General features: G+C 40.1%; 1 protein-coding gene and 1 non-coding gene across 3 annotated transcripts in view; both read right to left on the bottom strand.

The window, feature by feature from the left end:
• Nucleotides 1-11,441: 11,441 nt before the first annotated feature.
• Nucleotides 11,442-24,083, bottom strand: part of Nedd1 (NEDD1 gamma-tubulin ring complex targeting factor) — a 41,577-nt gene continuing 28,935 nt past the window's right edge. For both annotated transcript variants that reach the window (XM_055627823.1, XM_055627822.1), the window contains exons 10-15: nt 23,853-23,900; nt 22,762-22,964; nt 21,498-21,651; nt 20,544-20,706; nt 13,412-13,478; nt 11,442-13,006 (exon numbers count right to left, since the gene is read on the bottom strand). In XM_055627823.1, coding sequence (XP_055483798.1) covers nt 12,902-13,006; nt 13,412-13,478; nt 20,544-20,706; nt 21,498-21,651; nt 22,762-22,964; nt 23,853-23,900 — 740 coding nt within the window. In that variant the 3' untranslated portion in view covers nt 11,442-12,901. The remainder of the gene's footprint in view (nt 13,007-13,411; nt 13,479-20,543; nt 20,707-21,497; nt 21,652-22,761; nt 22,965-23,852; nt 23,901-24,083) is intronic.
• On the bottom strand, nt 19,739-19,882 carry LOC129691812 (small nucleolar RNA SNORA79). The gene has a single exon (XR_008722565.1). It is a non-coding gene; the product is annotated as a small nucleolar RNA SNORA79 (small nucleolar RNA).

Here is a 24,083-nt window from a genome sequence, read left to right on the forward strand (position 1 = left end):
TGATTTACATGGGAGGTTGATCTCTTGCATTCACAGACATGTACACACTCACATGCACACACACACATACACAAACAAGTGAAAAGTAAAAATGATTGCTATTTTTCAGGTAGATATATAGTGAATATTTATAAGTATTTATAAATAAACTGAGAAAGTTGAGAAGAAAGAAAAGAAAAGGAGTGAGGACAGAAAGCAGAAGAATCTCTGGTGGATTGTAGTAGCCTTGTTCTTTGTTGAACGTTAAAGTGGAATAAAGCACAGTTTGGCTAACAGCAGTAGACTAATCCAGAACCTAGAAGACACATAATTCTAGAATGCAGAAACATGAAGACCTGTTGATCACCATACTACTTTTCCTCTGGGAAATGTGCTAACTCTAACTACAGACAGTAAATGAGAGAAACCAGAAGAGCTTTTAGATCTCTCAGGGACAGAGACAAAGTCATGCACATTGGGACAAATCTGGGGTATTGAAGCTAAAACCTGGGAAGAAAGCTTCAGAAATCTGACATTTTCTCTGGTCCATGTTGCTGAACAGAGACCAGTGTGTGGGTAGCATCCCAGGCAGATGTCCCAGGACTGTGTGGAGCTCTGAGCTGACCTCTTTGGAAGTCTATGTAAAAACACTGGAATTCAGGAACAGGACCCTCAGCAAAGCCCTACTCCAGGACCCACAGCATTTCCTGTTAGATTTAAAGAGCATCTAATTCTATTGAGCACATTTCAACTTTGTTTCCTGTCGTTGCATAACCTTCACATTCAGATACTGAGGGAAGATTCCAAAGAAAAAAATTAATAACTAACCTTTCTAATAAACTTAGATGAAGTAATCCTAAATACTAGCAAAGTAAATCCAAGATAATGAGGTTTCTTCAGAGTGCAAGGATGATTTAACATTTAAAAATCAATATGAATCTCTATTTTCATAGATTTAAAGGGAGAAACCAATCTCGGTGGATTCAGCAAAAGCAATTAACACAGCTCAGCACCCACTCGCTCCTGAATGGAAACAAAGCAAAACTTCTTAGCAGACAGGACAGAAAACTGAAGACTTGTGCTTTTCCCCTACAATTATTGGGAGAAGCATATTCTGTTCTTCCACAAAATTGTAAGCATTGACCTTTTCGTTTGGTGTCTACAACATTTGCTTTATACGTTTCAAATCCCCCTCGTGAGGAACATGAAACCTTAGAATCACTAAGTCTTTTCCTTTTTGGACCGGACATGACCAGATGGCTTCTGTGGTTCCGGAAGGGCTGTAGCCAACTAGTGTGCTAGTTCAGCTGTCAGCTGGACACGACTTAGAATTATCTGGAGAAGGGTTTCAGTGACTCTAGATCAGGTTAGCCCGTGGGAATGTCTGTGGAGAGTCTCTTGATTGCCTTCATTGATGCAGAAAGACCCAGCTTGAAGGTGTATGACACCATTGCTTGGTTTGGAATCTGGACTATGGAGGAGTAGAGAGAGCCAGTTGAATGCTGAGCATGCACGCACACATTCTCTCTGCTCCTGTCTACAACATGCCTTAGCTGTTTCAAGTCGCCACCCACCTTGACTTCCTCAGAAACAATGGCCTGCCACTTGGAATTATGAGCCAGATAAGCCCTTTCTCACTTAAGTTGTTTTTCATCAGGGTATTTATCACAGTGACAGAAAGGAGACTAAGCACACTACTAATACCATATTTATGCTAGTTTTTCATGCCTTCTTCCATTATTTGTTTTCCACTCTTTCTGCCACCCAAAATTTCAAAATGTAAACCTTGTAATCAGTACATACTTGTGTTTTGTCTGCTAATTGTTTCAGTTGGCCTTCGGAGTCTTTGTATATTAAGTGTTGGTACTAATAATTGAAATACACTACCTTCCCACTGTTTCCCATCTGGACCACCTAGTCTTTGTGTTACACTGTTTGTAGGTACTGATCAACCCCCAGAAATAGAAGCGAATTATTCAAAGGTCTGTAGGTTTATAATAGGTTTTCACGAAGAGCACACCTGCAGGCCAACACTCAGGTTGAAAAGTGAAACCCTGACTTCAGGAATTTCCCTAGTGCATTCTGGACCCCAGAATTCAGGTGAGTTCTCCATTGACACAGATGCAATATTCCAGTAGAACCCCCAAAGCATGTACACCCTCCAGTGGTATAGAATGTGCCTGTGAGACCCTTGAGCCCCAACTTACCTGAGACCACCTTGCCTACCAGAAACTGAAGTTTTGTGCTAAATTGGAGTGTGGGTTATTTAACTGTGCTCTCCAGCCATCAGGTTTCTAAACCTTGGAGTCCAGACTGTTCATTACTGAAACCTGGCTGCTGGCTCCTAGTGCAGCACACACGTCGCCTGCCAAGTCTGCAGTGCCGCTGTTCCTCAAGAGGAAGGAGATACAGAGGACAGAAGTAGCAACCAACCTGACCTCAATCTGACCTGAGGGCTGGACAGTCTAGTCACAAGAGGACCCTTCGGACAAATTCAAAGTATCTCAGCAGCACAGCACCATTTGGTCAGTTACATTTGGGTCATATCACCCTTTCAAAGCTTTACAAGGGTTCCCTTACAGCTTATAAAATCGAAGGCTTGGTAATCTTAGCTCCATTCACCTAATAGTTCATTCTAAAGCTGAAACCAAACGTGAGTGTGTGTGTGTGTGCGCGCGCACGCGCACTTGCGTGCGTGTGGGCATGTGTGTGTGCACATACATACACAAATATAAAACATTTGTAAAATCTGGGTAATGTACTATTTGATTTTTGACCCTTGAAAGCTTTCTCATGTCTGTTGTATGTGTGTATGCCCTCTGATTCCCTTTGTCTGCATGGAGTATCATGTCATCCCTCATTTTCAGCCTGTGAATCCCAGATCTAAGCGCACTCTCTTGTTCACATGTATGCATTATTTGTTTATTAACCTATGTCCTTTCATTGGTATGTGTAGCACATTTATAATTAAGGTAACTATAGACTAGAACTTGTTGTTGCCCTTGGTTAATTCCTTCCTGCATTCCACGCAGCTTTTCTGCTCCCCCTTTCTTCCCCTGGCTTCTTCCACTGTGTTCTGTTGTCCTTTTCTGCAGTTCCACTTTTTATTTCTTCCTCACTTCCTGATGTATATTCTTTGTACTTATAGGTATAAGTACAGGTATAAGTAACCCATTACATAATTATAATAATAAATTATAATACATGGCTTCATTTATAAAACTTCTGCACCTTATACCTATCACTTTTTAAATTCTAAATGACACAAATTTCCATGCGTGCATGTGTTTGTGTGTGTGTGTGTGTGTGTGTGTGTGTGTGTGTGTGCTTGTGTGTGTACTTCTGTGTGGAGATTAGAGGACAAACTCAGTTGCTGTGCCTAATCTTCCACTTCATTTGAGACAGGGACTCTTGGTTGTTTTTCTACTGTGTACATCAGGTTAGCTGACCCTCAGGCTTCTTGGGGTTCTCCTGCCTGTCTCCCATCTAGGAGCTCTGGGGGAGTGCAGATGCCTGTGCTACATGCTCAGCTTTTACACGGGTTCTAGGGATTGGATCTAAGAACCTCATGCTTGTGTGCAACCACTTTTACCCACTGAGTCATCTCCACAGTTGACAAATCTCAAATTTGGTATTACAAATTACATTCCACAGATTAGTTGCAGGGGGATGTAGGGGTGTGGCAAGCCCAGGGTCTCACACATGCCAGGTACACACTCTGCCCTATATCCCTAGCCCAATGTCAGAGATTTGTAACTTTTTAATTTAATTTTACTGTGGTAAGAACATTTACTATGAGACCTACCCTATTAACAGGCTGCGGGTGTATAATCTATCACTGTTGACAACAGATGCAACACACAGGTCCCCTGAGCTTATCCATCTTGCTTAACTGGGACATTATAATTACTTCTTATGCTCTTAAAGATCCAATGCCAGATTCAAAAATGATTTACCTTTCAATACTACGGGCTTCGTCTGTGTATTGACTATACTGGGAAGGATTATATTTCTGAATAGTTTTCTTGCTGTTTAGCATGTTTTTGCTTGAACTTAGGAAAAATAACCTAAGTTACTCATGTTCTCACTCAGATATGAGAACACCAGAAAACAGTTGGCCACCGATCCACCACTAGAAGTCATGACACTGAGTGTGCATATTGTATGTTATAACCCTCTGTTCCTAGGGGAAATATACAAGTTAGCCTGCCACTCAAGCACAGCACTGTGCTTGAGGGAGGGGCTATGTGGGGTGTCATTATATTTCCCCTACTGTTTTAATGAGGTTGGTTCATTTTCTTCGGGGGGGGGGGGAAGAACCAGTTAGTGGATTTCTCAGAGAGTATTTGATCTCTGTGTGTTGTTAATTCTTTGTCACTGTACAGGAAGGACGGTTCATAGCTTTTTGTCCATCTATCTTCCTGAAATCACTCAATGCCAGCTTTGAGGATTTACCTCTAATATGCTGGTTTACCTCTAATATGCCAGCTTTGAGGATTTACCTCTAATATGCTGGTTCTCAACCTTCCTAATGCTGTGACCAGTTTCTACAGTTCCTCATGTTGTGGTGGCCCCTCAACCACAAAATTATTTCCATTGTTACTTCATAACTGTAATTTTGCCACTGTTATCAATCATAAAGTAAATATCTGAAACACAGGATATGTGACATCTCGGTGTCAGATATCTGGATATCTCAGAGGGGTCATGATCCACAGGTTGAGAACCACTGTTCTAAGATTTACCAGCACAAACCTTAAACAAACAAACAACAACAACAACAACAAAACTTTCTCAGGCCTGAGGAATACCTCATCGATCCAGTGCTTAGCTAGCATGTGTGAAGCCCCAAGTTCAATCCACACCCCCACCCCCATTCTACCAAGACATAGCTGTGTGTCCTCATGGGTGCCTGCTGACAGTGTTGACTATAGGCGTATTCCTGGTGGTCTCTGAAGGGTTTACACAGTCAGGAGAAGATTAATAAAAAGATCTTAGGCTGCTGGTTTGGAGCATAAGTGAGTAATTGAGTTTATGACAAGCAATAATTTCTAATTTTTAAAAGTAATAAAGGGGACATACTAAGAGAGATCAATATAATAAGAGACATTAAGGCACTGTTGGTGACAGCTGAGAATGAAGACAAGAAGTAGATAATGATACCACACAATTCTAGCATTTTGGCTTCACAAATTACTTTGGCAACATTAAAAAGGAAAAACCAAAAAAAAAATAGGCTGATGTCCTAAACCAAGGAGGCAGCTTGTGGAGATAAAGGGGCATCTTTCCCAAATACAGGTGCTTTCCGTTCCTTTTCCTAGCCTGCAGCAATCAACCTTGACACTTTAATATTAAAGTGGAGGGCCAGGGAGATGGCTCAGGGAGTAAAGTGTTTGCCACCCAAGCACAAACGCCCATGTAGCAGCTACACACGGTGGCATGTGTTTGCAACCCCAGGGTCAGAGGATGGGGACAGTAAACCCCGGAGCGTGGGGACAGTCAGTCTCTCCAAACTGGTGAACTCCAGGTTCAGTGAGAAAGTTCATCTCAAGATAAAACAAAATGATGGGAGAGCAACTGAGGAATATCCCAATGTCAACCTCTGGCCCCCATATGAACATGCACACACTCTTACACAAACATGTATGTACAATACACACGTGTATGTATGCATACACAAATTAACATGAGGCATTTCCAACTTCAAGCCTGTAAATACTAAATTACTTTTTAATGACTAATGCAGCAGCATCTTTAGAGGGAAAATCAAAGGTGAATTATCCTGGCTATTTTGGCTGTGTATTGCATCTCTCTATAAACCTTAAGGCATGGATTTCAATTCTCCCATCAGTCTTAACATACAAGTAAAGACTTCTGTAAAAATGACACAATAAAAACGCCATGCCTTATCAACACATTTACACATAAAAACCACTCATGGCTTATCATTACATCAAAGTTTGCATCAAATATAGAAATGTATTATGACTTATGGTTTAATGGTAAAAAACTATGTCTGCATAAGGCATAGAATAGTATTTTCAACAGAAAATTAAATGTGAGTGTATCTGGCAACTTAGTTCATAAGGCAGAATTAATCCAAAGTTATAGAACAGTAGGGGTGATTTTGAATTCAGAGGACAAGGGAAGTACACAGCGGTGATGTGTACGTTTTACACGAATCCGCAAAGCGGGCTGGACTATGGTCATTCATTTATTTATTCAAGCCTCCCTGGTGCCAACAGCAGCCCTGTGGCGCTCCCCCGCCCCACTGATAAATGCTCGGTGTTTGGGCATTATAAAATATAAAGTGTGTGGGTAACCTTAGACAACAGGAAAGCAGCCACGCACACCTCAGAAAGGACCTAGCCTTTGAGACAAGGACAACAAAACCACCCCTCCACCAGAAGCCTTCATAATTTCTGAAATAGATCTCATAAATTGCTAGAAGGGATGGTATATTTTCAGACTGAAAGCCCTAAGTCTAGACATTTCAGATAGTTTCCCAGTATATTTCTGCTAGAAAATGGGAAAAAATAGTCCTATATGAGTAACCCATTTCAATAGTTGGTCAAAATATCCTAATTACTCTTTACAGCTGACATTTCCTCATAGTGTGTAATCATGGTTCAAGCTCAGGTCGAGCACATAATGATATATTTCCTTTAAATATTTTTTGAATGGTAAAAGTGGTAAAATCACAATTTACTGAATAGCCTAACTAGTGAGTATTATTCCCATGAAATGCAGTCTCTTGCCTTTAACAAATATCATTATCCATAATGCCAGGCATTCAATAAATGAGGAGAAACGTAAGTCTGATGGCTCACTGGGTAAAGTGTTGGCTGTGCAAGCACACGCAGGCGAGCTTGCATTTCCAGCACCCACATAAAAAGCTGAGCATGGCTGTGCATGCCCGTAACCTCAGCCCTGGGAGGCAGAGACAGGAGCACCCTGCCAGTCTAGCCAGAGAGCTCCAAGCTCAGTGAGCGAGTCTACAAAATAATGTGGTGGAAAGCGAAAAAGGAAAATACCCAAAGTCACACACACACCTGAGTACAACCTTTATTCCGTACTCCTATGACAAGTTCCGCACACAGACTTTACCTTCTGAGCAAATGCTGCATCCTAGCCAGGAAGGTTATCATCTCAGATTTCAGGAGCCTGGAGAAAGAGGGTCCCATGGTAAGGCCAGCCTGTCTCAAAAGTAAACAGAGTAGAACGAACAAACAAAAGAAGGAAATGTAAGCCTATTCTTTGACAGTTTCACTTTTCTCGGTAATGATTTGCCACTTATCAAAGAAACTGTACAGGCATAAATGACAACCATCCGAGTCTCCTAGAAAGACAAACCGACCTCATATAAAACTTCTAATTCTCTGTGCTCCAAACACTCAGCTCATCAACAAGTAACCATTTACAGACAGGTGTGTATGAGGTGAGATAAAAACATTAAGGTGGTTAAAGTTGATTAACTAGAAACTGTCAAACACCTAAAAATTTAAACACGTAAAGGCTGCCACCAAAATGCTACTCTTTTTTTTTTAAGAAAGCAGAAAAATACATTTCATCCCAGAAAATTTTCATGATTTCACTGTCTTTATTTACTATAAAACCAAAAAAATGTGGGAATTCTCAAGCGACGTATTTAGCGGACCACTGCACGTTCTTAGAGCTCCTAGTTAACTGTTACCTGTAGACATGGCCTGCATGTTACACGGCGAAGCTCCGTGCTGATGACTCTCCTCACATACGCTGGGATGGTTAAGTCTGCTGCTCGACACAATCTGGAATCAGCTGGGAAGGGAACCTCATGTCTAGAGGAGGCTGCGCCGTGGGCGTATCTAGGAAGGATTTTCTTAGGCCAACTGAGGTGCAGACTCACCTTAGATGTGGTCAACATCATCTCTCGGGCTGGCCCTTGACTGGATAAAATGGAAAGAGTAATTGGAGCCCTAGCAGGTATACTCTTGACTGTGGCAGCGACTCTGCACGGCTATTTCCAGCTGCCTCGCTTCCCTACGATGACAGACTTCTGCCTGGAATTAGGAGCCACATAAGCTTTCTGTTACTTTTGTCAGAGTATTAGTAGCAATAAGAAAGCAAAGTAAGTTCTGAATGCTAAGCTGATGTCAAATTATTCTCTCACTTTGTATCTATTTTATATTTTTAACAATATTAAGGGTGTGAGGAGTAGGAATACGTCATTTCAACCAACATATGCCATACATTAGAAGTGATCCCCGTTTGGGTGGCACATGAGAGAGTAAAGACAGGAAGATCAAAAGTTCAAGGTCAATCTTGGCTACATATGGAGTTTGAGGCCAGCCTGGGCTATGTAAATAACAAATTGAGGAGGGAGTTGATATTAAAATAAACTACCTATATCAGAACCATATAATTTGGAAAATATTGGCACGAACACTTCTAATTTTAACACCCAGACACTGCAGTCACCAATGACAAGAGTCTTTCAGTGACCCTTTGGTATCCTCTGACCCTACTCTGTGTTTACAAACATCGACTGCTGCCAAGGTAAGTCTGCATTTTCTAGAACTGAATGTCGCTACTATGAATATATTTTGTGGCTAATCCATGTGGTTGTATGTTCAAGTTCTTCCCTTCATACAGCGGGTGAGACTCCATTACACACACACACACTTACTTATTCATTTAATAGCTGGCAAGTGTTTGAAAGGCTTCCAGATTCTGGATATTAACATAGCTGTTGTGACCATTACTGTGCAAGTTCTGATTAGTGTCTGGAGTATAAGAGCTGAGGCACATGACTGATGGATGATGTGAGAAACTGTTAAAACGTTCCTTAAAATGTTCCCTAAAATTCTTGTTTTCCAGTGTAAAACTCACAGTTGTTCTACTTCCTTACCAACTGTGGTGGTTTGAATAGGTATAGCCCCACAGACTCATGCTTGAATGCTTGGCCCATAGAAAATGGCACCATTAGGACATGCGGCCTTGTTGGAGAAAGTGTCTCACTGTGGGGATTGGCTTTGAGGTCTCCTATGCTCAATCTATACCCAGTATGACAGTCTCCTGCTGCCCATTTTATTTTCACATTTAAAGTTTATACTTTCATGCTTAAACTAGATTTATGTTCAGCACAGTTTGGATTGTCTAAAAGATTCAATCTGGAGATTTCACCTTACACCCATCAGAATGGCCAAGATGAAAAACTCAAGTGACAACACATGCTGGAGAGGTTGTGGAGAAAGGGGAACCCTCCTCCACTGCTGGTGGGAATGTAAACTGGTACAACCACTCTGGAAATCTATCTGGCACTTTCTCAGACAATTAGGACTAGTGCTTCCTCAGGACCCAGCTATACCACTGCTAGGTATACACCCAAACTTTGCTCAAGTACACAAAAGGGATACTTGCTCAACCATGTTTATAGCAGCTTTATTTGTAATAGCCAGAACCTGGAAACAACCCAGATGTCCATCAACGGAGGAATGGGTACAGAAATTGTGGTATTTTTACACAATGGAATACTACTCAGCAATCAAAAAGGAGGAAATCATGAAATTTGCAGGCAAATGGTGGGATCTAGAAAAGATCATCCTGAGTGAAATATCCCAGAAGGAGAAAGACAAACACGGTATATACTCACTTATATAGACCTATAAGATATGACAAACATAATGAAATCTATACACCTAAAAAAGATAATCAAGAACGGACATCGGGTAAGATGATTAATCCTCATTTAGAAAGACAGATGAGATGTGCATTGAACGTATGACAGGAGTCTACTGAGCGCATCTGAAAGACTCTAACTAGCAGTGTTTTCAAAGCAGATACGAAGACTCATGACCAAACCTTCGGCAGAGTACAAGGAATCATATGAAAGAAGGGGAGTTAGTACGATGGGGAAAAGATAGGAGCTCCACAAGGACCAAATATATCTGGGCACAGGGTCTTTTCAGAGACTGACATTCAACCAAGGACCATGTATGGATATAACCTAGAACCTCTGCTCAGACGTAGCCTGTGGTAGCTCAGTAACCAATTGGTTTCCCATAGTGAGGGGAACAAGGACTATTTCTAACAAGAACTCAATGACTGGCTCTTTGGCCTCCCCACCCCCTAAGGGAGGAGCAGTCCTGTTAGGCCACAGAGGAGGACTTTGCAGCCAGTCCTGAAGATACCTGATAAAACAGGATCAGATGAATGGGGAGGAGGTCCCCCCTATCAGTGGACTTGGCAAGGGGCACGGTGGAGATGAGGGAGGGAGGGAGGGTGGGATTGGGAGGGAATGAGGGAGCGGGACACAGCTGGGATAGAGTTAATAAAATGTAACTGATAAGAAAAAAATAAAATTAAATTAAAAAAAAGAAACCAAAACTGAAAAAAAAAAAAAGGATTCAATCTGATTATAAAATTAACTGACAACCTACAGTAAACATACTTCTAGGTATGTGTTTAAATCTACAATCTTGCTGTTTATTTTCTATTTGTCTCATAACTTTCACTACCTCTTTTTGGATTTCTGTGTGTGTGCATTTGTGTTTATTAGTGCAGGGATCTCCACAGCCCACATGTGGAGATCATAACACAATCATGAGTGTAAACCTTCACCTTTGAGAATGTCTGAGGCGGGGTCTTTTGCTTGCCGCAGTGTAGTCAGTCCAGCTGGCCCACAGGCCTCTGGGCTTCTCCAGTGTCTGCCTCACATCCCACAGTAGGTGCCACAGGATGTGCCCTACAGATTCCCCTGGATCCTGAGATCCAAACTCTGATCCTTGTGTGTTTCTCATAACTTTTTTCAATTACAGCTGACAATCTTCCTTATTGCAATCTACTTGAATGTATTATCATCACTGCATCCGCCCAACCTTGGTAATAGTCCATATGCCAACTATTCCTTGGTTAATAACACGATAATATTTTATGTTTATCTTTCAATAGTATCTAATGACTTTGTGTGTAGTTTAAACTTTTATGTGGTACCCTTTTCTGACAGAAGTCCTTTTTAAACATTTCCTGTAGCTCCCTCTCCTTGTGGTGAACTTTTTTTTTTTTTTTTTTTTTTTTTGTGGTGAACTCTTTTAGCCTTTTTAAGGTCTGAAAAAAGATATTTTATTTTCATTTTTGGAAAATTTTTCACTGGGTATAAATCTGAACTGGAGTTCTCCCTTCAGAACTCTGAAGATGTTCTGCCATGACATCCTCTCTCTTCTGTGCCATTTTCCTTCAGCTTCTTCTAGCTCCAATTTTCCCTGGCAACAGGTTTTAAGAAATTTGTTGTCACCTGTAACATTGAGTATTCCGAGTCTCTCAGAAATAAATGTGCTATAGTGCCTAATGTCTAATACATAGTAACTATTTTCTTACTAGGTATTTTTAACAATCTTTTCTTGTGTTTTCAAATTTCTAGTGGGAAGGTAAATTCAATCCATATCACTCCACTGTAGCCAGAGACAAAAAGTTCAAGTTCAGACTGTTTTGAATACAAAAATTTAATCATCGTATTCAGCATTTAAATCCATGACAAGTGTTTCACCTATACACATAAAATTACTAAATTGTTTTATCAGACCCCTTTTAATACACAATATATACACCTATAGAAAAAGGAAGTAGGAAAATATTAATAGATTAAAATATAGTATACAGACAAAGTAATTCTGCATTCTAACATTGTTTGAGTAAATATAAGGAAACTTGTTACAAGTCATAATTCCACCATATATGCCAAGAAAAGACCACAGCAACTTGATATAGATTTTCTGAGTCACCTGTGAAAAGTCTTACTTCTGTTCCACTTTTGGAGATAATTATTTATAGGCTTATATTTATTAAATACATCCTTATGCCTTTCATCACTTTAGAAACCCACAGTTAGCAAACTAAGCTATATTTTAGTTAAGTATTTTGATCCTGGAAAGCAAAATTGGGCAACAGACCTATATACAAGTACACAGTTGAAATCTTTGGGCAAGAGGCAACAGAAATGGGCGAGTAGCCCCCTTAATCCAACCCTATCAACGTGTGGAGCACAGCAGGCAGGTGAGCATGCCCATACTGCCAGTGTGTAAACGCTTTGCATGATACACCTACATGAATAATTCTGTGGTAAGGCTAAAGATAGAAAATGAGATCCGCAGCACACTCTAACTAGAAAGAGTTAACGTTAACGGTACAAACACAGAGGAAATAATCTATGCCTTTCACTTGTGAGGAAAAATGGCAACAATATTGTAACATTTAGTGTCTTTTAAGAGAGTCTCATTGATCATAAGCTGAGCCATGGTGATTAAAACCTTGCAGTTTGATTTAGCGTATCAATTCATTAGACAATCGCATATGTATAGCCCTTGATTTTTCTAACCCTTGAAAGTTTTTCACATGTAAAGTTAGGTAACCTGAGCAAAGGTACCATGTATCTGTACAACTCAAAGCTTCAAAATGTAGCACACATACAAACAATAAATAAGTCATACCTGATGTCATCACGTTAACAAATAATTACTAAGTAGCATGAAAAAAATCTAATTGCCACTTTAAAATTATTTCTTCATAAAATAGAAGGTATGCCAAGGTCTTAAACATCGGCTACCTAAAAAAATTTAGAATACAATTTGTCCATCAAAAATATATCTGTTTAAAAAAGTCATTTACAAAACATAAACCTATCCTTAGATGCACATTTTATTCTCTTAGGCAAAGGGCACTTAGTGTATAGCTAAGGCAGACAGAAAATAAAGTTCCTGTTGACTTCCCCACTAGGGAGATGGTATCCGTGCGGTTTTAATATAAAAATATAAACATGTCTGACAGAGATGGAATAGTGCATGCTGCAAAATCCATGCTCAAGGCCATGAAAACAATACTGATTCTGTGTTATTGTTAGTTGCCAGAGACTTCTCGAATGATGAAAAAATTAAGGCACTCTGGGTCTTCAGAAGTGAGCCCGGAGTCTTTTGTTTTCTTCTCGCAGCCTTTCGATTTCGGCCACTAAGCCTTCATTCACGGAGTATCTTTCCAGCAAGGAGTGCATCTCATTCTGGAAAAGGGGGGAAATCCTTTTTAAATTACTGGCTCGCCACACTACCCGGCAAGCTGTTTTACACACGTCGTGCTGTCACTTCCTTTATGTTCAGTTAACTAGCTAAATGGTACATCTTGCACTTAACTACAAAGATTACCAGAAAAAATTAAGTATCTGGAAGTTTTACAGGCACACTTTTGGGAATCTTTTTGTTTACTTGTCAAAGAACAAACCTGTGAGGCAGAAGCCCTATCACAAGCTAAAAGTACATGGGCAGCTGCGAGCTACTTCACTTGTTAAACATCTGACGTTCCACTACTTATCTTAGCAATTAGCTGTAACAACTATGTAAAGATAGATTGGTTTTTCTTTTTCCCTCAGATCCTCTATATTATTTAGGACACTGTTTGCTATACTTACCAGTTGCATATGAAATTGTTTAATCATCTCTACTTGCAAGTTCACAATGTCCCTATGACAAGCTTCCCTGGGAAGAAAATAAATCCCTGTTAGAAGTCTAACAGTGTAACAACAGACATCATCACAAAGCATTTTCACTGTATAATCATTAGATATTAATCACTATGCCAATGTACCAGTGATATTGTCTGTGTGCTTGGTGGTACAGCGATTCTTTTACTTTAAAATTTAGGAACTCATTAATCCCCACAATGATAACTGGCACTCTGCCGATGAAGGACCGGAGACCGAGCAGCCTTAACTCATCCACTGTCAAACAAAGGGCTGAACGGGTGCTGGCCCTGGCTGTCCTCTACACCTCTCACTGCTACAGTCCACTTGTCCACTTGCTCTGAGGCCCATTCTCCTGGCAACTGACAACTGAGCTGCTTTCAAATTTCATTATTCCCATGTTGCTCTACGTGGCTGTACACACAGCCTTCAGCTCACACATTACAGTGCCCATTGATGACACAGAGGGTTCAGACTTGGTCACTATGCACTCACACAATGGCTTTTCTGAGCAGTATGTGGATGGATTTGTTCACCACCAACACAACCGAGTTCCGCTTGTGCTCTGCCCTGTCACTGAAGCCAGGCATTAACACATTTTTCACGGTACTTTATATCAAAGTGACATGGTTTCACACTGCACCTTCCATTTTCTGATTAGCTAATAGGGTGAATACTTTTCTGAGTTCATAGACTGCTCCTCTTGCAGAAACTGCTGTTGATGACTTCTGTTATTCATAAGGTTTTTTTTTTGACATCATTTCACTCTGTAGCCCAGGCCACCTTGGAACTTCTGATCCCCTTGCTTCCTAGTGCTGGGATCCCGGGATGCATTTCCTCAAGTGACTAACTGCAGACTTACAAAATCTGGTCATTCACTGAACATGAAATAAGAATTTTAATCATGAGACAACATAAAGTAGACAACATAAAGTAGACGGTAGTATCTTTCCATGTCCATTCTGTGAAGTGTTAACAATTTTGTAGAACATAATAAAACCCCCCTTGAGGCTAGAGAAATGGCTCAGCAGTGAAGAACTTTATTCTTGCAGTGGGCATGAGTTCTGATCCCCACACCTACATGCAGCTAAAAGCTTCCCAGTTCCAGAGGATCTGGCGGCCCTCCTCTGGCCTGGACACACACAGTGCGCACAAACAGTTGCAGATAAAACACTCATACACAGAAATCAACCTTAAAAATAGTTTTTGCTTAAGGGAGGCGGGGGTACACACTACTGGTGGACCCTCCTATCGGCAGTCAATAGTGTTCCCTTCTTCCACATCTGTCCGCTGCTATCATTTCTAGTTTTTTGTTTTGTTTTTTATCTTGGCCATTTTGGCTGAAGTGTTTTAATTTGCATTTTCCTGATGGCTAAAGATGAGCATTTTTTAAACTAATATTTCTCAGCCATTTGAATGTATCATTTAAGAACACTGTTTAGCTCTATGAACCACTTTTTAATTTTAGTTTTTTGTTTTGTTTTGTTTTTAGTTCTTTGTATATTCAAGATAGTGACCCTCTGTCAAAAGTATTGCTGGTAAAGGGTTTCCAATCCATTAGACTGATTCTGTACTTTCTATTGTCCTTTGCTGTATATAAGCTTTTTATTAGTTTTATGTCATCTCATTTGTCCATTGTTGGTCTTAATGTCTGTGCTACTGGGGTCCTGTCCAGAAAGTCAACCCAGGCACAAAACCTCTGACCTACAATATGTCCTGCTTAGAAGATATGCGGGGATAATGGTGGCCCAGACCCGTGGGAGTGGCTAACCAATGAATGGTCCAACTTGAGGCCCACACCACAAGAGAGAGATCATGCCTGACACTGCCTGGATGGCCAGGAATGAGCCCAGAGGCATAAGATAGAACCAAAAATAAAATAATTAAAAAGCCAATGAAATGATTCATAATGATATTCTTCTATACCCATAGATCAATCAATATCTAGCCCAATCATCTTTGTCAGAGAAGCTTCATGCAGCAACTGATGGGAACAGATACAGAGACCCACAGCCAAGCAACAGGCAGAGCTCAGGAGAACCTGAGGAGGGGGAAGGACTATAGGAGTCAAAGGGGTCAAGGACACCAAGAGAATGTGGCCCACAGAACCAACTAAGCAGGGCTCACAGTGACAATCAGGGAACCTGTATGGGTCTGAGCTATGTCCTCTGCATAAATGCTATGGTTTTGTAGTGTGGTGGTCTTGTGGGACTCCTAACAGTGGGGGTGAGGCATCTCTGACTCTTTGCCTTCGCTTCAGAGCCTTTCCCTCCTACTGGGTTGCCTCATTCAGCCTTGACATTAGACTATGTGCCTAGGCTTATTGGAATTTGTCATGCTGTGTTTGGTTGATATGCTTTGGAGGCCTGCTCTGTTCTGAAGGGAAATGGAGGAGTAGATCTGAGGGTGAGAGGAGGTGTGGGGTGGGGAACAGGGAAGAGTGAGAGGAGGGAAACTGCAGTAGGATGCCATGTATGAGAGAAGAATAAATATTACACATATAAAAGCACGTGTCCCCAATTCTATTCTATTGAGCAGTGTCTGTTTCTATGCCAGTACCATATTATATTACTATAGTTCTGTAGTATAACATAATCAGCGATTTTAATCCTCCAGCAGTTCTTTCATTCCTCGGACTTGTTTTGGCTTTCCTGAGCATTTTGTGTTTCCAAATGAAATTTAAGATTTTGTTTTTCAATTTCTGAAGAATATTTTAATTTTGATGGGGATTGCACTGAACTTGTAAATAACTCTTGGTAGGACATCTACTTTCACATTAGTAATCCTACTAACTCCTATCCTTGGGCATCTTATTCAGTTTCTATTTATTATTTTTATTTACCTTATTATTTTAAAGATTTTATTGTACAAGTCTTTTACTTCCTTAGTTAGATTTATTCATTAACAGACCCACACACACCTATTCAGGTATTATGAATGAGACTGTTTCCCTGATTGATTTCGTTCTGAGATGGAGGGCAGAAGTAGGCGCAAAATCCTACTACTATCTGAGGAGCTACTGGCATTTGATAGCTGCTAGGAGAGAGGTATACATGTTTCTTTAATGATGTGACCTCAGGACACTGATCACGCTGCAGGCAAGGGTCCACTCCCAGCAGTAGCTGAACAACACTAACTCAATGAGTTTGAGAGTAAAGAAGAAAACTCAAAGCTGGGTGGGTAGACAGGGTATACACGGGAGGAAGATACACTGCATGGAACTTTCACAGAATTAATCAAAATGTTATTTTAAAAATACAACCTCTCCTTATAAAGATCATCTTAGCATCTTAGAAAAATGCATTCTGAAGCAATTTAATTTTTCGGTTTTAACTATAACAGATTTAATTGTTTCTTTTACTTTCAGTATAACAAAAGCTGTATTAAAAAACAGAAGGTGCTAGGCATGTAGCTCAGTGACAGAACATGTGCCTAACAGCATACATCCCAGAGTTGTGCCTATTATTTATTACTGGAAAGTAATAAATAATAAATAGAAATGTAAAACCCGACAAGAGTTAAAAATGATATCTGAAATAAAAAGAAAGAATTAGTAAGACTGGAGGCATAGCTAGTAAATGCTTGCCTGTCATACATTAGCCTCTTGGTGTAGTTCCGAGGATTAAAACAAAAGACAATAAAAAATAAAAAGATAACAGACAATACTATCATAGCCAGGGTTTCAAGAGTTATTGTCTTGCACAAAAGGAAAATTCTACTTTTAGATCAGGTCCATACCTACTCTGTCTCCATCCTGCATGTGTATTTATTTCAGTATAGAAAATGAGGCTGGGGTGCAACAGGGTCCTGGTGCTTAGGATACCCTTCCCTGGTAGGGGAGAGTTAGGAACATGGACTGCCAAGAAAGTCAAATTAACAGTGCAATAGGCTCAAGACCCTAATGAGGACAAGCGTATAGAAAGGCAAGGCTGATGTCCACGATGACCCCACGAGACACCTGTCGGCGCCTCGCTAACACTAGTGCTGGGCTGGATGGCAGGAGAGACAGGTAAAGTGGCAGCTGAGGAGCAGAGGGCATCTGGACATTCTTGGGTGTTGGTGAAACAATACCCACAAGATAGATAGAGTGAATACTCCAGACATTCAGCTGCTGTCCCAAGTTAAGTCAGGGGAACAAAGGGAAACTAGAGATAAACCAGCAACTACAAGAATCAAAGGGACCTGTCTGACTAATAAAAATCCTGACAGTTCACTTATGTCACCTCTCAATGACAAGAACCAGCCTGTAAGACTGTAATTGTTAAAAATTTTAACAATTAAAATTAAAAATTTCACAGAGAAACTCCCTGTGAGAAGGTGAAGAGAACAAGTTGAAATTACTATTGACTTTAAAGGCAAACTGGAGATTGGCTATAGACCATAGAATTTCTGAGAATTTCTGCTGTCAAGTCTACTTTGACCAACTTTCTCCCCTGGGCCTTCACTAAGTCCTTATATTAAAAATAAGGGATCAGCAAAGACATGGGGTTGAAAGAGAGCCCCTAAGGCACAGAACATGGGATGTCTTTGGGCTAAGGAGAACTAAGAACTCTGAAGCAGTATGGCCTTCACAGAGAAGAGCCACCATGAGAGCTAAGGGAAATGGATGAGTCCCTCAACCCTGTCCCGTCTGTACCCACAATGACAGGGGTAGCTGTATATAACCTACTGGGAGTAGAGACAGAGCAACTAACTTAGAAACCCTGAGCCCCTAAGGCACAGAAAGCCAGAAACGGGACGTAGTAAAAGAAACAAACTGAGGATGCAAAGAGGTGGAATGCCCACTGAGAAGCAGAGATTCCAGTCTCCCTAGGACTCAGATCCGGATCTGCTGAAGGGAAGGCCTGAGCTTACCTCTCTAGAATCAGCAGAGAAGATGTGAACTGACATACTAATGCTTGCATAATAACCAGGCAGTAAGTACTGACACAATCTATTAACCCTGTGTTTGGGCCTTCATAAACGCTACTTTCTGCTCCCACCTCTGGCCACCTCCTCACTGCAGACATTCCTAAAATTCACAACCATGTCTCTTCTCATGCTGTTCCCATATTGAGTGTAAAATAAAAATCTCTTTAGCGATACCTTTCTAAATTTGCCCAAGAAAACTGCTCCCTTTCTGTGTTTCCAACATCATTTTTATTTGTGCCAGAATCAGCTGTTATCTAGACAGTTTTCCTATTAGATCATAAATATTTATGTAGTCCTCAAAAATATAAGACCATGTACACTTCAGAAAGGACTAGGGCAGACTACTTATAACCTATTCAACTATCTATGTAGAATACTAACAAGAAAACAAGTTCTAATAAAAACACTAGTACAATTAAAACGCGTGAAAAAGTCTGAATATGTTCTTACTGAGAAAACTTGATGGTCACTTAACAGAAGGGGAAAGGAGAACAGACTGAGGATGTGACATTACAAGATGAAAGAGCAGCATGCCCAGAGATGGCAAACAAAACAGATGCTTTCAGAGCCGACCATACAGCCACAACAACCTAAGTGAAGCAGATGGCCAGCATTTGCTGCTTGCTCTGTTCATATGGCCGCGTTAGTCCAGTTGTCACATAATAAAACTTCCTTGTCACATTGTCTACAGTGCCCTATTTGCCAACCATGAATAAATTAATCCACATTAAACAAACACAAACAGCATATCAGGAGACAATGTACTTATTAAAAAAAACAAAAACAAAAGAAGGCCACTGTGGGAAGATTCCCATTTCTGTATTCCTAATATCTGATACATAAACTAGGCACATCATAATTATTAAAAAGATGACCTTTCAAAAAATGATTTCTGATATTTTAAAATGTGTTCAAAAATTAATTTTAAACATTAGAAAGAAATGTGCACCAATAAAAACTATACATCCCCAATTTTCTTCTCATTAAAGTCCAAGTAATTACAGGTCAGAAAGAAAAACAAAGAAATCTCATAAAAAAAAAAAATTAGTGACTAAAAATGACTTCCAAGCCCTGAAATAACAATGAAAACGAAACAGCAGTGTGGACGTGATGGTGCATGCCTGTAATCCCAGCACTCAGGGAGGTAGAAGCAGGCATATCTCTGTGAGTTCAAGGCCAGTCTGGTCCAGACAGCCAAGGCTACACAGAGAAACCCCATCTCAAAAAACAAAGACAGACAGACAGAAAGAAAGAGAAAGAAAGAGAGGAAAGAAAGGAAGAAGGAAGAAAGGAATGAAGGAAGGGAAGGAAGGAGGAGAAAAAGAAAGAAAAGGAAACAGCAACATTTAGAATACATGTTAAAAATTTTGTTTGATCCCGCAAATTTCAGAGAATACATAGATAATCCCAATATCTTAATATTCACTGAGTGAAAAAAAATCAATTTTAATTTATGATGACCTAAAATCCTAAAGCCATACCTAAAGGCAATAGGAGGAACAGTCATCAAGCATAGATAGCTTCATAATGAAAATTCAGATGGAAAGAAGAAAGTTAAATTACAGAAATATTTTAAAAGTGTATACACACACACACACACACACACACACACACACACACACTCTGAAGTAATCTATCGGAAAACATCTAGAATTATATTTAAAGGGTACCTTTCTTTCAGGTCTTGTGGGATGCCTTGATGGCTATAAGCACTTGTTGCCAAGCCTGAAGACTGAAGTTTAATCTCCAGAACCCACACAACAGAAAACGAGAAATGACCCCAAAAGCTGACCTCTGACCTCTACAGGGGTGCAGTGACATATGCTCTCCTATTACAGCTCCCGCAAAAACTATAAAGCATAAAAGGTCTATGTTTCACACATCACTTCCTACAGTGCCCTTAAAGGGGATCTGTAAATACTGCATGGAAGAACTACATTTGAACATGTAAGACTCTGCCCACATTCTGCTGACTCAGGCACACTAGGCTTCTCTGTCAGGCTGGCAAGTGTGCCTCTTCACAGTGCAGTACACAAAGACCAAAATCCATACTCTATTTCTGTGACCATCAGAACCTAAACACACGCAGCAATCACCAATATGAATTCTGGTTCCGGCTTCCACAGGTAAGACAAACTCAGTGGGTAAAAGAGCAGCTTCTCACTGCTACCTGAAGTCATCCAGTGTTTCCTGTATCATGTTCTGAATGAAGCGGATCTGAACAGAGGTGAGCGGGGCATTCGGCCGGCTGTTTCCGAGGGTGTCAACTATTTTTTCTGAGAGGGAACTGGCTACCCCAGCAGTGACGGAGGATGCTACCTTTGGCACTGAAACTAATGGAGAGAAAAATGATAGTTAACTTAGACTAAGAGACATCAACCATTTCTAAATAAGATTTAGTACAGAAAGACTTGGGAAACTGCAAAAGAACAGTGTTTCTGTGACATTTAGAAAAAGCCACTTTCTGGAGTACAAACTTTAGAAACTTGCTATGACATTATTTCTAACGGTCATTTAAACTGCCAACTGTCTAATATAATAACACAAGACAGAGGGATTAATCCTGAAGAATCCCTGAACCATTTCCTCTTACAGAAATGTATGTGACAAGCTGCACCACAAACTAGACTACTGAAAACATACAGAAGCAGATGCATGAAGCAGTTGCCAGTGGTTAAGACCCTGGCGTTTTTAACCAATGCAGACTGGCTCTCTATGGACAGATGTGCACAGGTAGCTCTTACAGGGCAGCTCAGCTCCCTTAAACACAACTGGTCTTATGAGTCTATGGCATGAACACCAAGAATAAAACTTAACACAAATGTTTTACATATTTCAGGCATTTAACCATGCCTTTTCAAAAAGTCCTACTTCATTCTATGTACACCGAATTAAATCAAGCCCTTCTATATTGGACTGAGAATGAAGTTCACATCAAATAATCAAATCAGGACTGCTGGATGTAGCCACTCATGCCTTCTAACAAAAATGGAGAATTCATGCTGGTGACCTGTCTATATACTCAATCCTTTAACTGTATGGTTACTCTATTTCTTACCACTGAAATAACCAGGGGACTTTCCAACTGCACATTTTCAAACACGAGGACGTTCAAAGTGCTTACTTGGAGTTGAGGCTCCATTGACTGATGGTTCATGTATCAAGTGGGCTTCAATTTCTTTCTCTGGCTTTTCAAGTTTTTCAAGATTTCTTGTTTGGTTAGATGATGGACAGGTATTTAGAATTCCAGGTTCAGCACCAGAGATCAACTTTGGAAACTTTGTATTCAAAACAAACAGTCACTTTAATATGTCATTGCTTATTTTATCCTGTTACCCACAAAACTTTTATCTAGTTCACACTTTTTTTCCTCCAGCAGGTAGGGTTAGGAAAATGAGGAAGAGAGAGAGATCAACAAGGAGCTACTGCTAACAACAAAGCAAGTATGTATCAAAATGTGAATATTTACAGAAAGCTAATTCACCAAGCTCTTGTTGACTATATTTGCAAATCACTGGGAAGAGAAAGGAGAGGGGGAGGGAAGTGACCTCTGGACTCTTGCATAGTAACTAGACAGAAGTATCAGGAAAATAAGGACATTTTTGTACTTCTGATTTGATTATCTTTTAACACCTGGTTTTAAATATAAGAAAACAAAGACAAATACTTGAACACCTACAAACTTGACCTTCCTATGACCTTTGACCTCAAGGTACCAATACTTTAGTGGTTCTTAGCAACCTCAGATTTTCTCTCACACTAAGAACCACTTGACCACCAGCTTGCTTTAGGCTGCAGTGGAAATATATTTCAAAAGAATTTTTCCCGTTTTCTACATATTTCTTTTTTAATCCCTATTTAAGAGATTAGGATTTTTCATTTTAAAATCTTTTGAGTCTCTTCACTTCTCAAAGGAGACCCAGTGACCTGAACATATGCACAAGAACACATCAACCGTGCTTCAGCTTCTCAGAAGTCACATGAACTGCAAATTTCTTTTCCTTAATGAGAATGAAGAATATACTCAGATATGGGGTTACAATATATATTATTTTAACTTGATTTTCTCTATTTAAACATGAAGTTGATTCTTTTCCTTGACTTCATGAGAATAAAAATCATTTCTCCTCAAAAAAAAAAAAAAAAAACCTAAAATAAAATAAAATTCAGGTATGAGGTATTCTCTTTCAGATGTGTGGTTATCTGTAACACAGTCAAGGTTTGACAGGCTTCAGAACTGTTCTTCAGTTATTAAAAACAGGCATCAAGACTTAAAACTATTTCCTTCCCTAGTAAGTATATGACATTAATAATTAGGACACATTCATTGGTGGCTGCCCCTTCTGAGGGACAAACACTGAATTTGGGTGTTTCTTTTGAGTGGGTACCTGCTTTAAGGAGTCATTAGGTTCCTGCTTTCCCAGGTATGATTTCTTAGTCTCAGCTGTCAGGTCATGACTTTCATTTTCTTCTTTCCCTGGAGACCCCATAAAGACATTAAGAGGACTGGAGTGCAAAACCAAAGTGCTGGAAGTGACTGGATTTTTTCTGAGGGGCAACAGTGAACTCAGCTGTGGTAGAAAGTCAAGGCCTGAAAAGAGGAAGGAAATGCCATATGCACATGTTTCTCAATCTTAGACTCTTAGCATAAGACTTTATTAAAATAATGCAAATAATTAGGCAAAAGACAATGGTTTGAACTCAGAGGCCTGGCTTATCTCTGAGCTGGAACGGACATGAATTTGGGGCATATCCTTTCAACACCTGACACTCTTATTTCCTATCTGGAAGTACGGTAAGCCTTTAAATACGTATGTGCTCAGGAGCATTAAATAGGAAGACTATTTGTACAAGGCCAGCCTGGACTACAAGGCAAGAGTGTCTTAAAAAGTTTCTTTTCTTTTGAAAACTACAGACCACAATCAATGATTTAGACAGTATTAGTTCTTGATAACTAAGTGTTAATTTGTATGTGTCCATGGCAGCCTGTAAGATGAGCCCTGATGACTAAGCCCAACTTCCATGCTGTGTGCATCCTGCTCAGTTTGCATGAGTTGGACTAAGGAAAGGAATATGGCAAAAGTGGGGTGATGTCACTCCCAAGATCAGCTGGCAGTGTGGCTTCTCTCTCAGATGCCCTCTCTCTCACTGTCCACTTTGAGGAAAGCAGCTGATCTGTTGTTAGTGCAGCTGAGGAGATGCCCAAGGGTGCAAGACACTGGTCTCTCCAGTCAAAAGCCACATGAATGAGCTTGGAAGCAGAGTTGAATACAGCTCCAGCTGCTGCCTCACCTGAAGCATCAAGAAAGGAAAGATCTGAAGCCAAAGGCATCCGACCAAGTGTTGCTTAACTCACAGAAACAGTGAGGTACCAGAGTGTTTGCTACTTAAAGCTAAAGGAAGGGGGCTAAGTTGTTATGCAGTGGCAGTCACAGTACTGCTTTTGATTGTCACGAAAATATTTCTCAGGATTTCTTACCATCTCCTTTCCCTACAGGTTCATCACCTCCCTTGTTAACTACAGCATCTGTAATAAAATAAGAAAACCAAATTAACTTCATTTGTAACATTTTTTATAATATATATTTTTTTAATTACAAAAAAAGAAAGAAAGGAAGAAAGAAAGAAAGAAAGAAAGAAAGAAAGAAAGAAAGAAAGAAAAGAGAAAGAAAGAAAGAAAGAAAGAAAGAAAGAAAGAAAGAAAGAAAGA

Source organism: Psammomys obesus, unplaced genomic scaffold (assembly GCF_907164565.1).
Source record: "Psammomys obesus unplaced genomic scaffold, mPsaObe1.curated_primary_1811, whole genome shotgun sequence".
Lineage (NCBI taxonomy): Eukaryota > Metazoa > Chordata > Mammalia > Rodentia > Muridae > Psammomys > Psammomys obesus.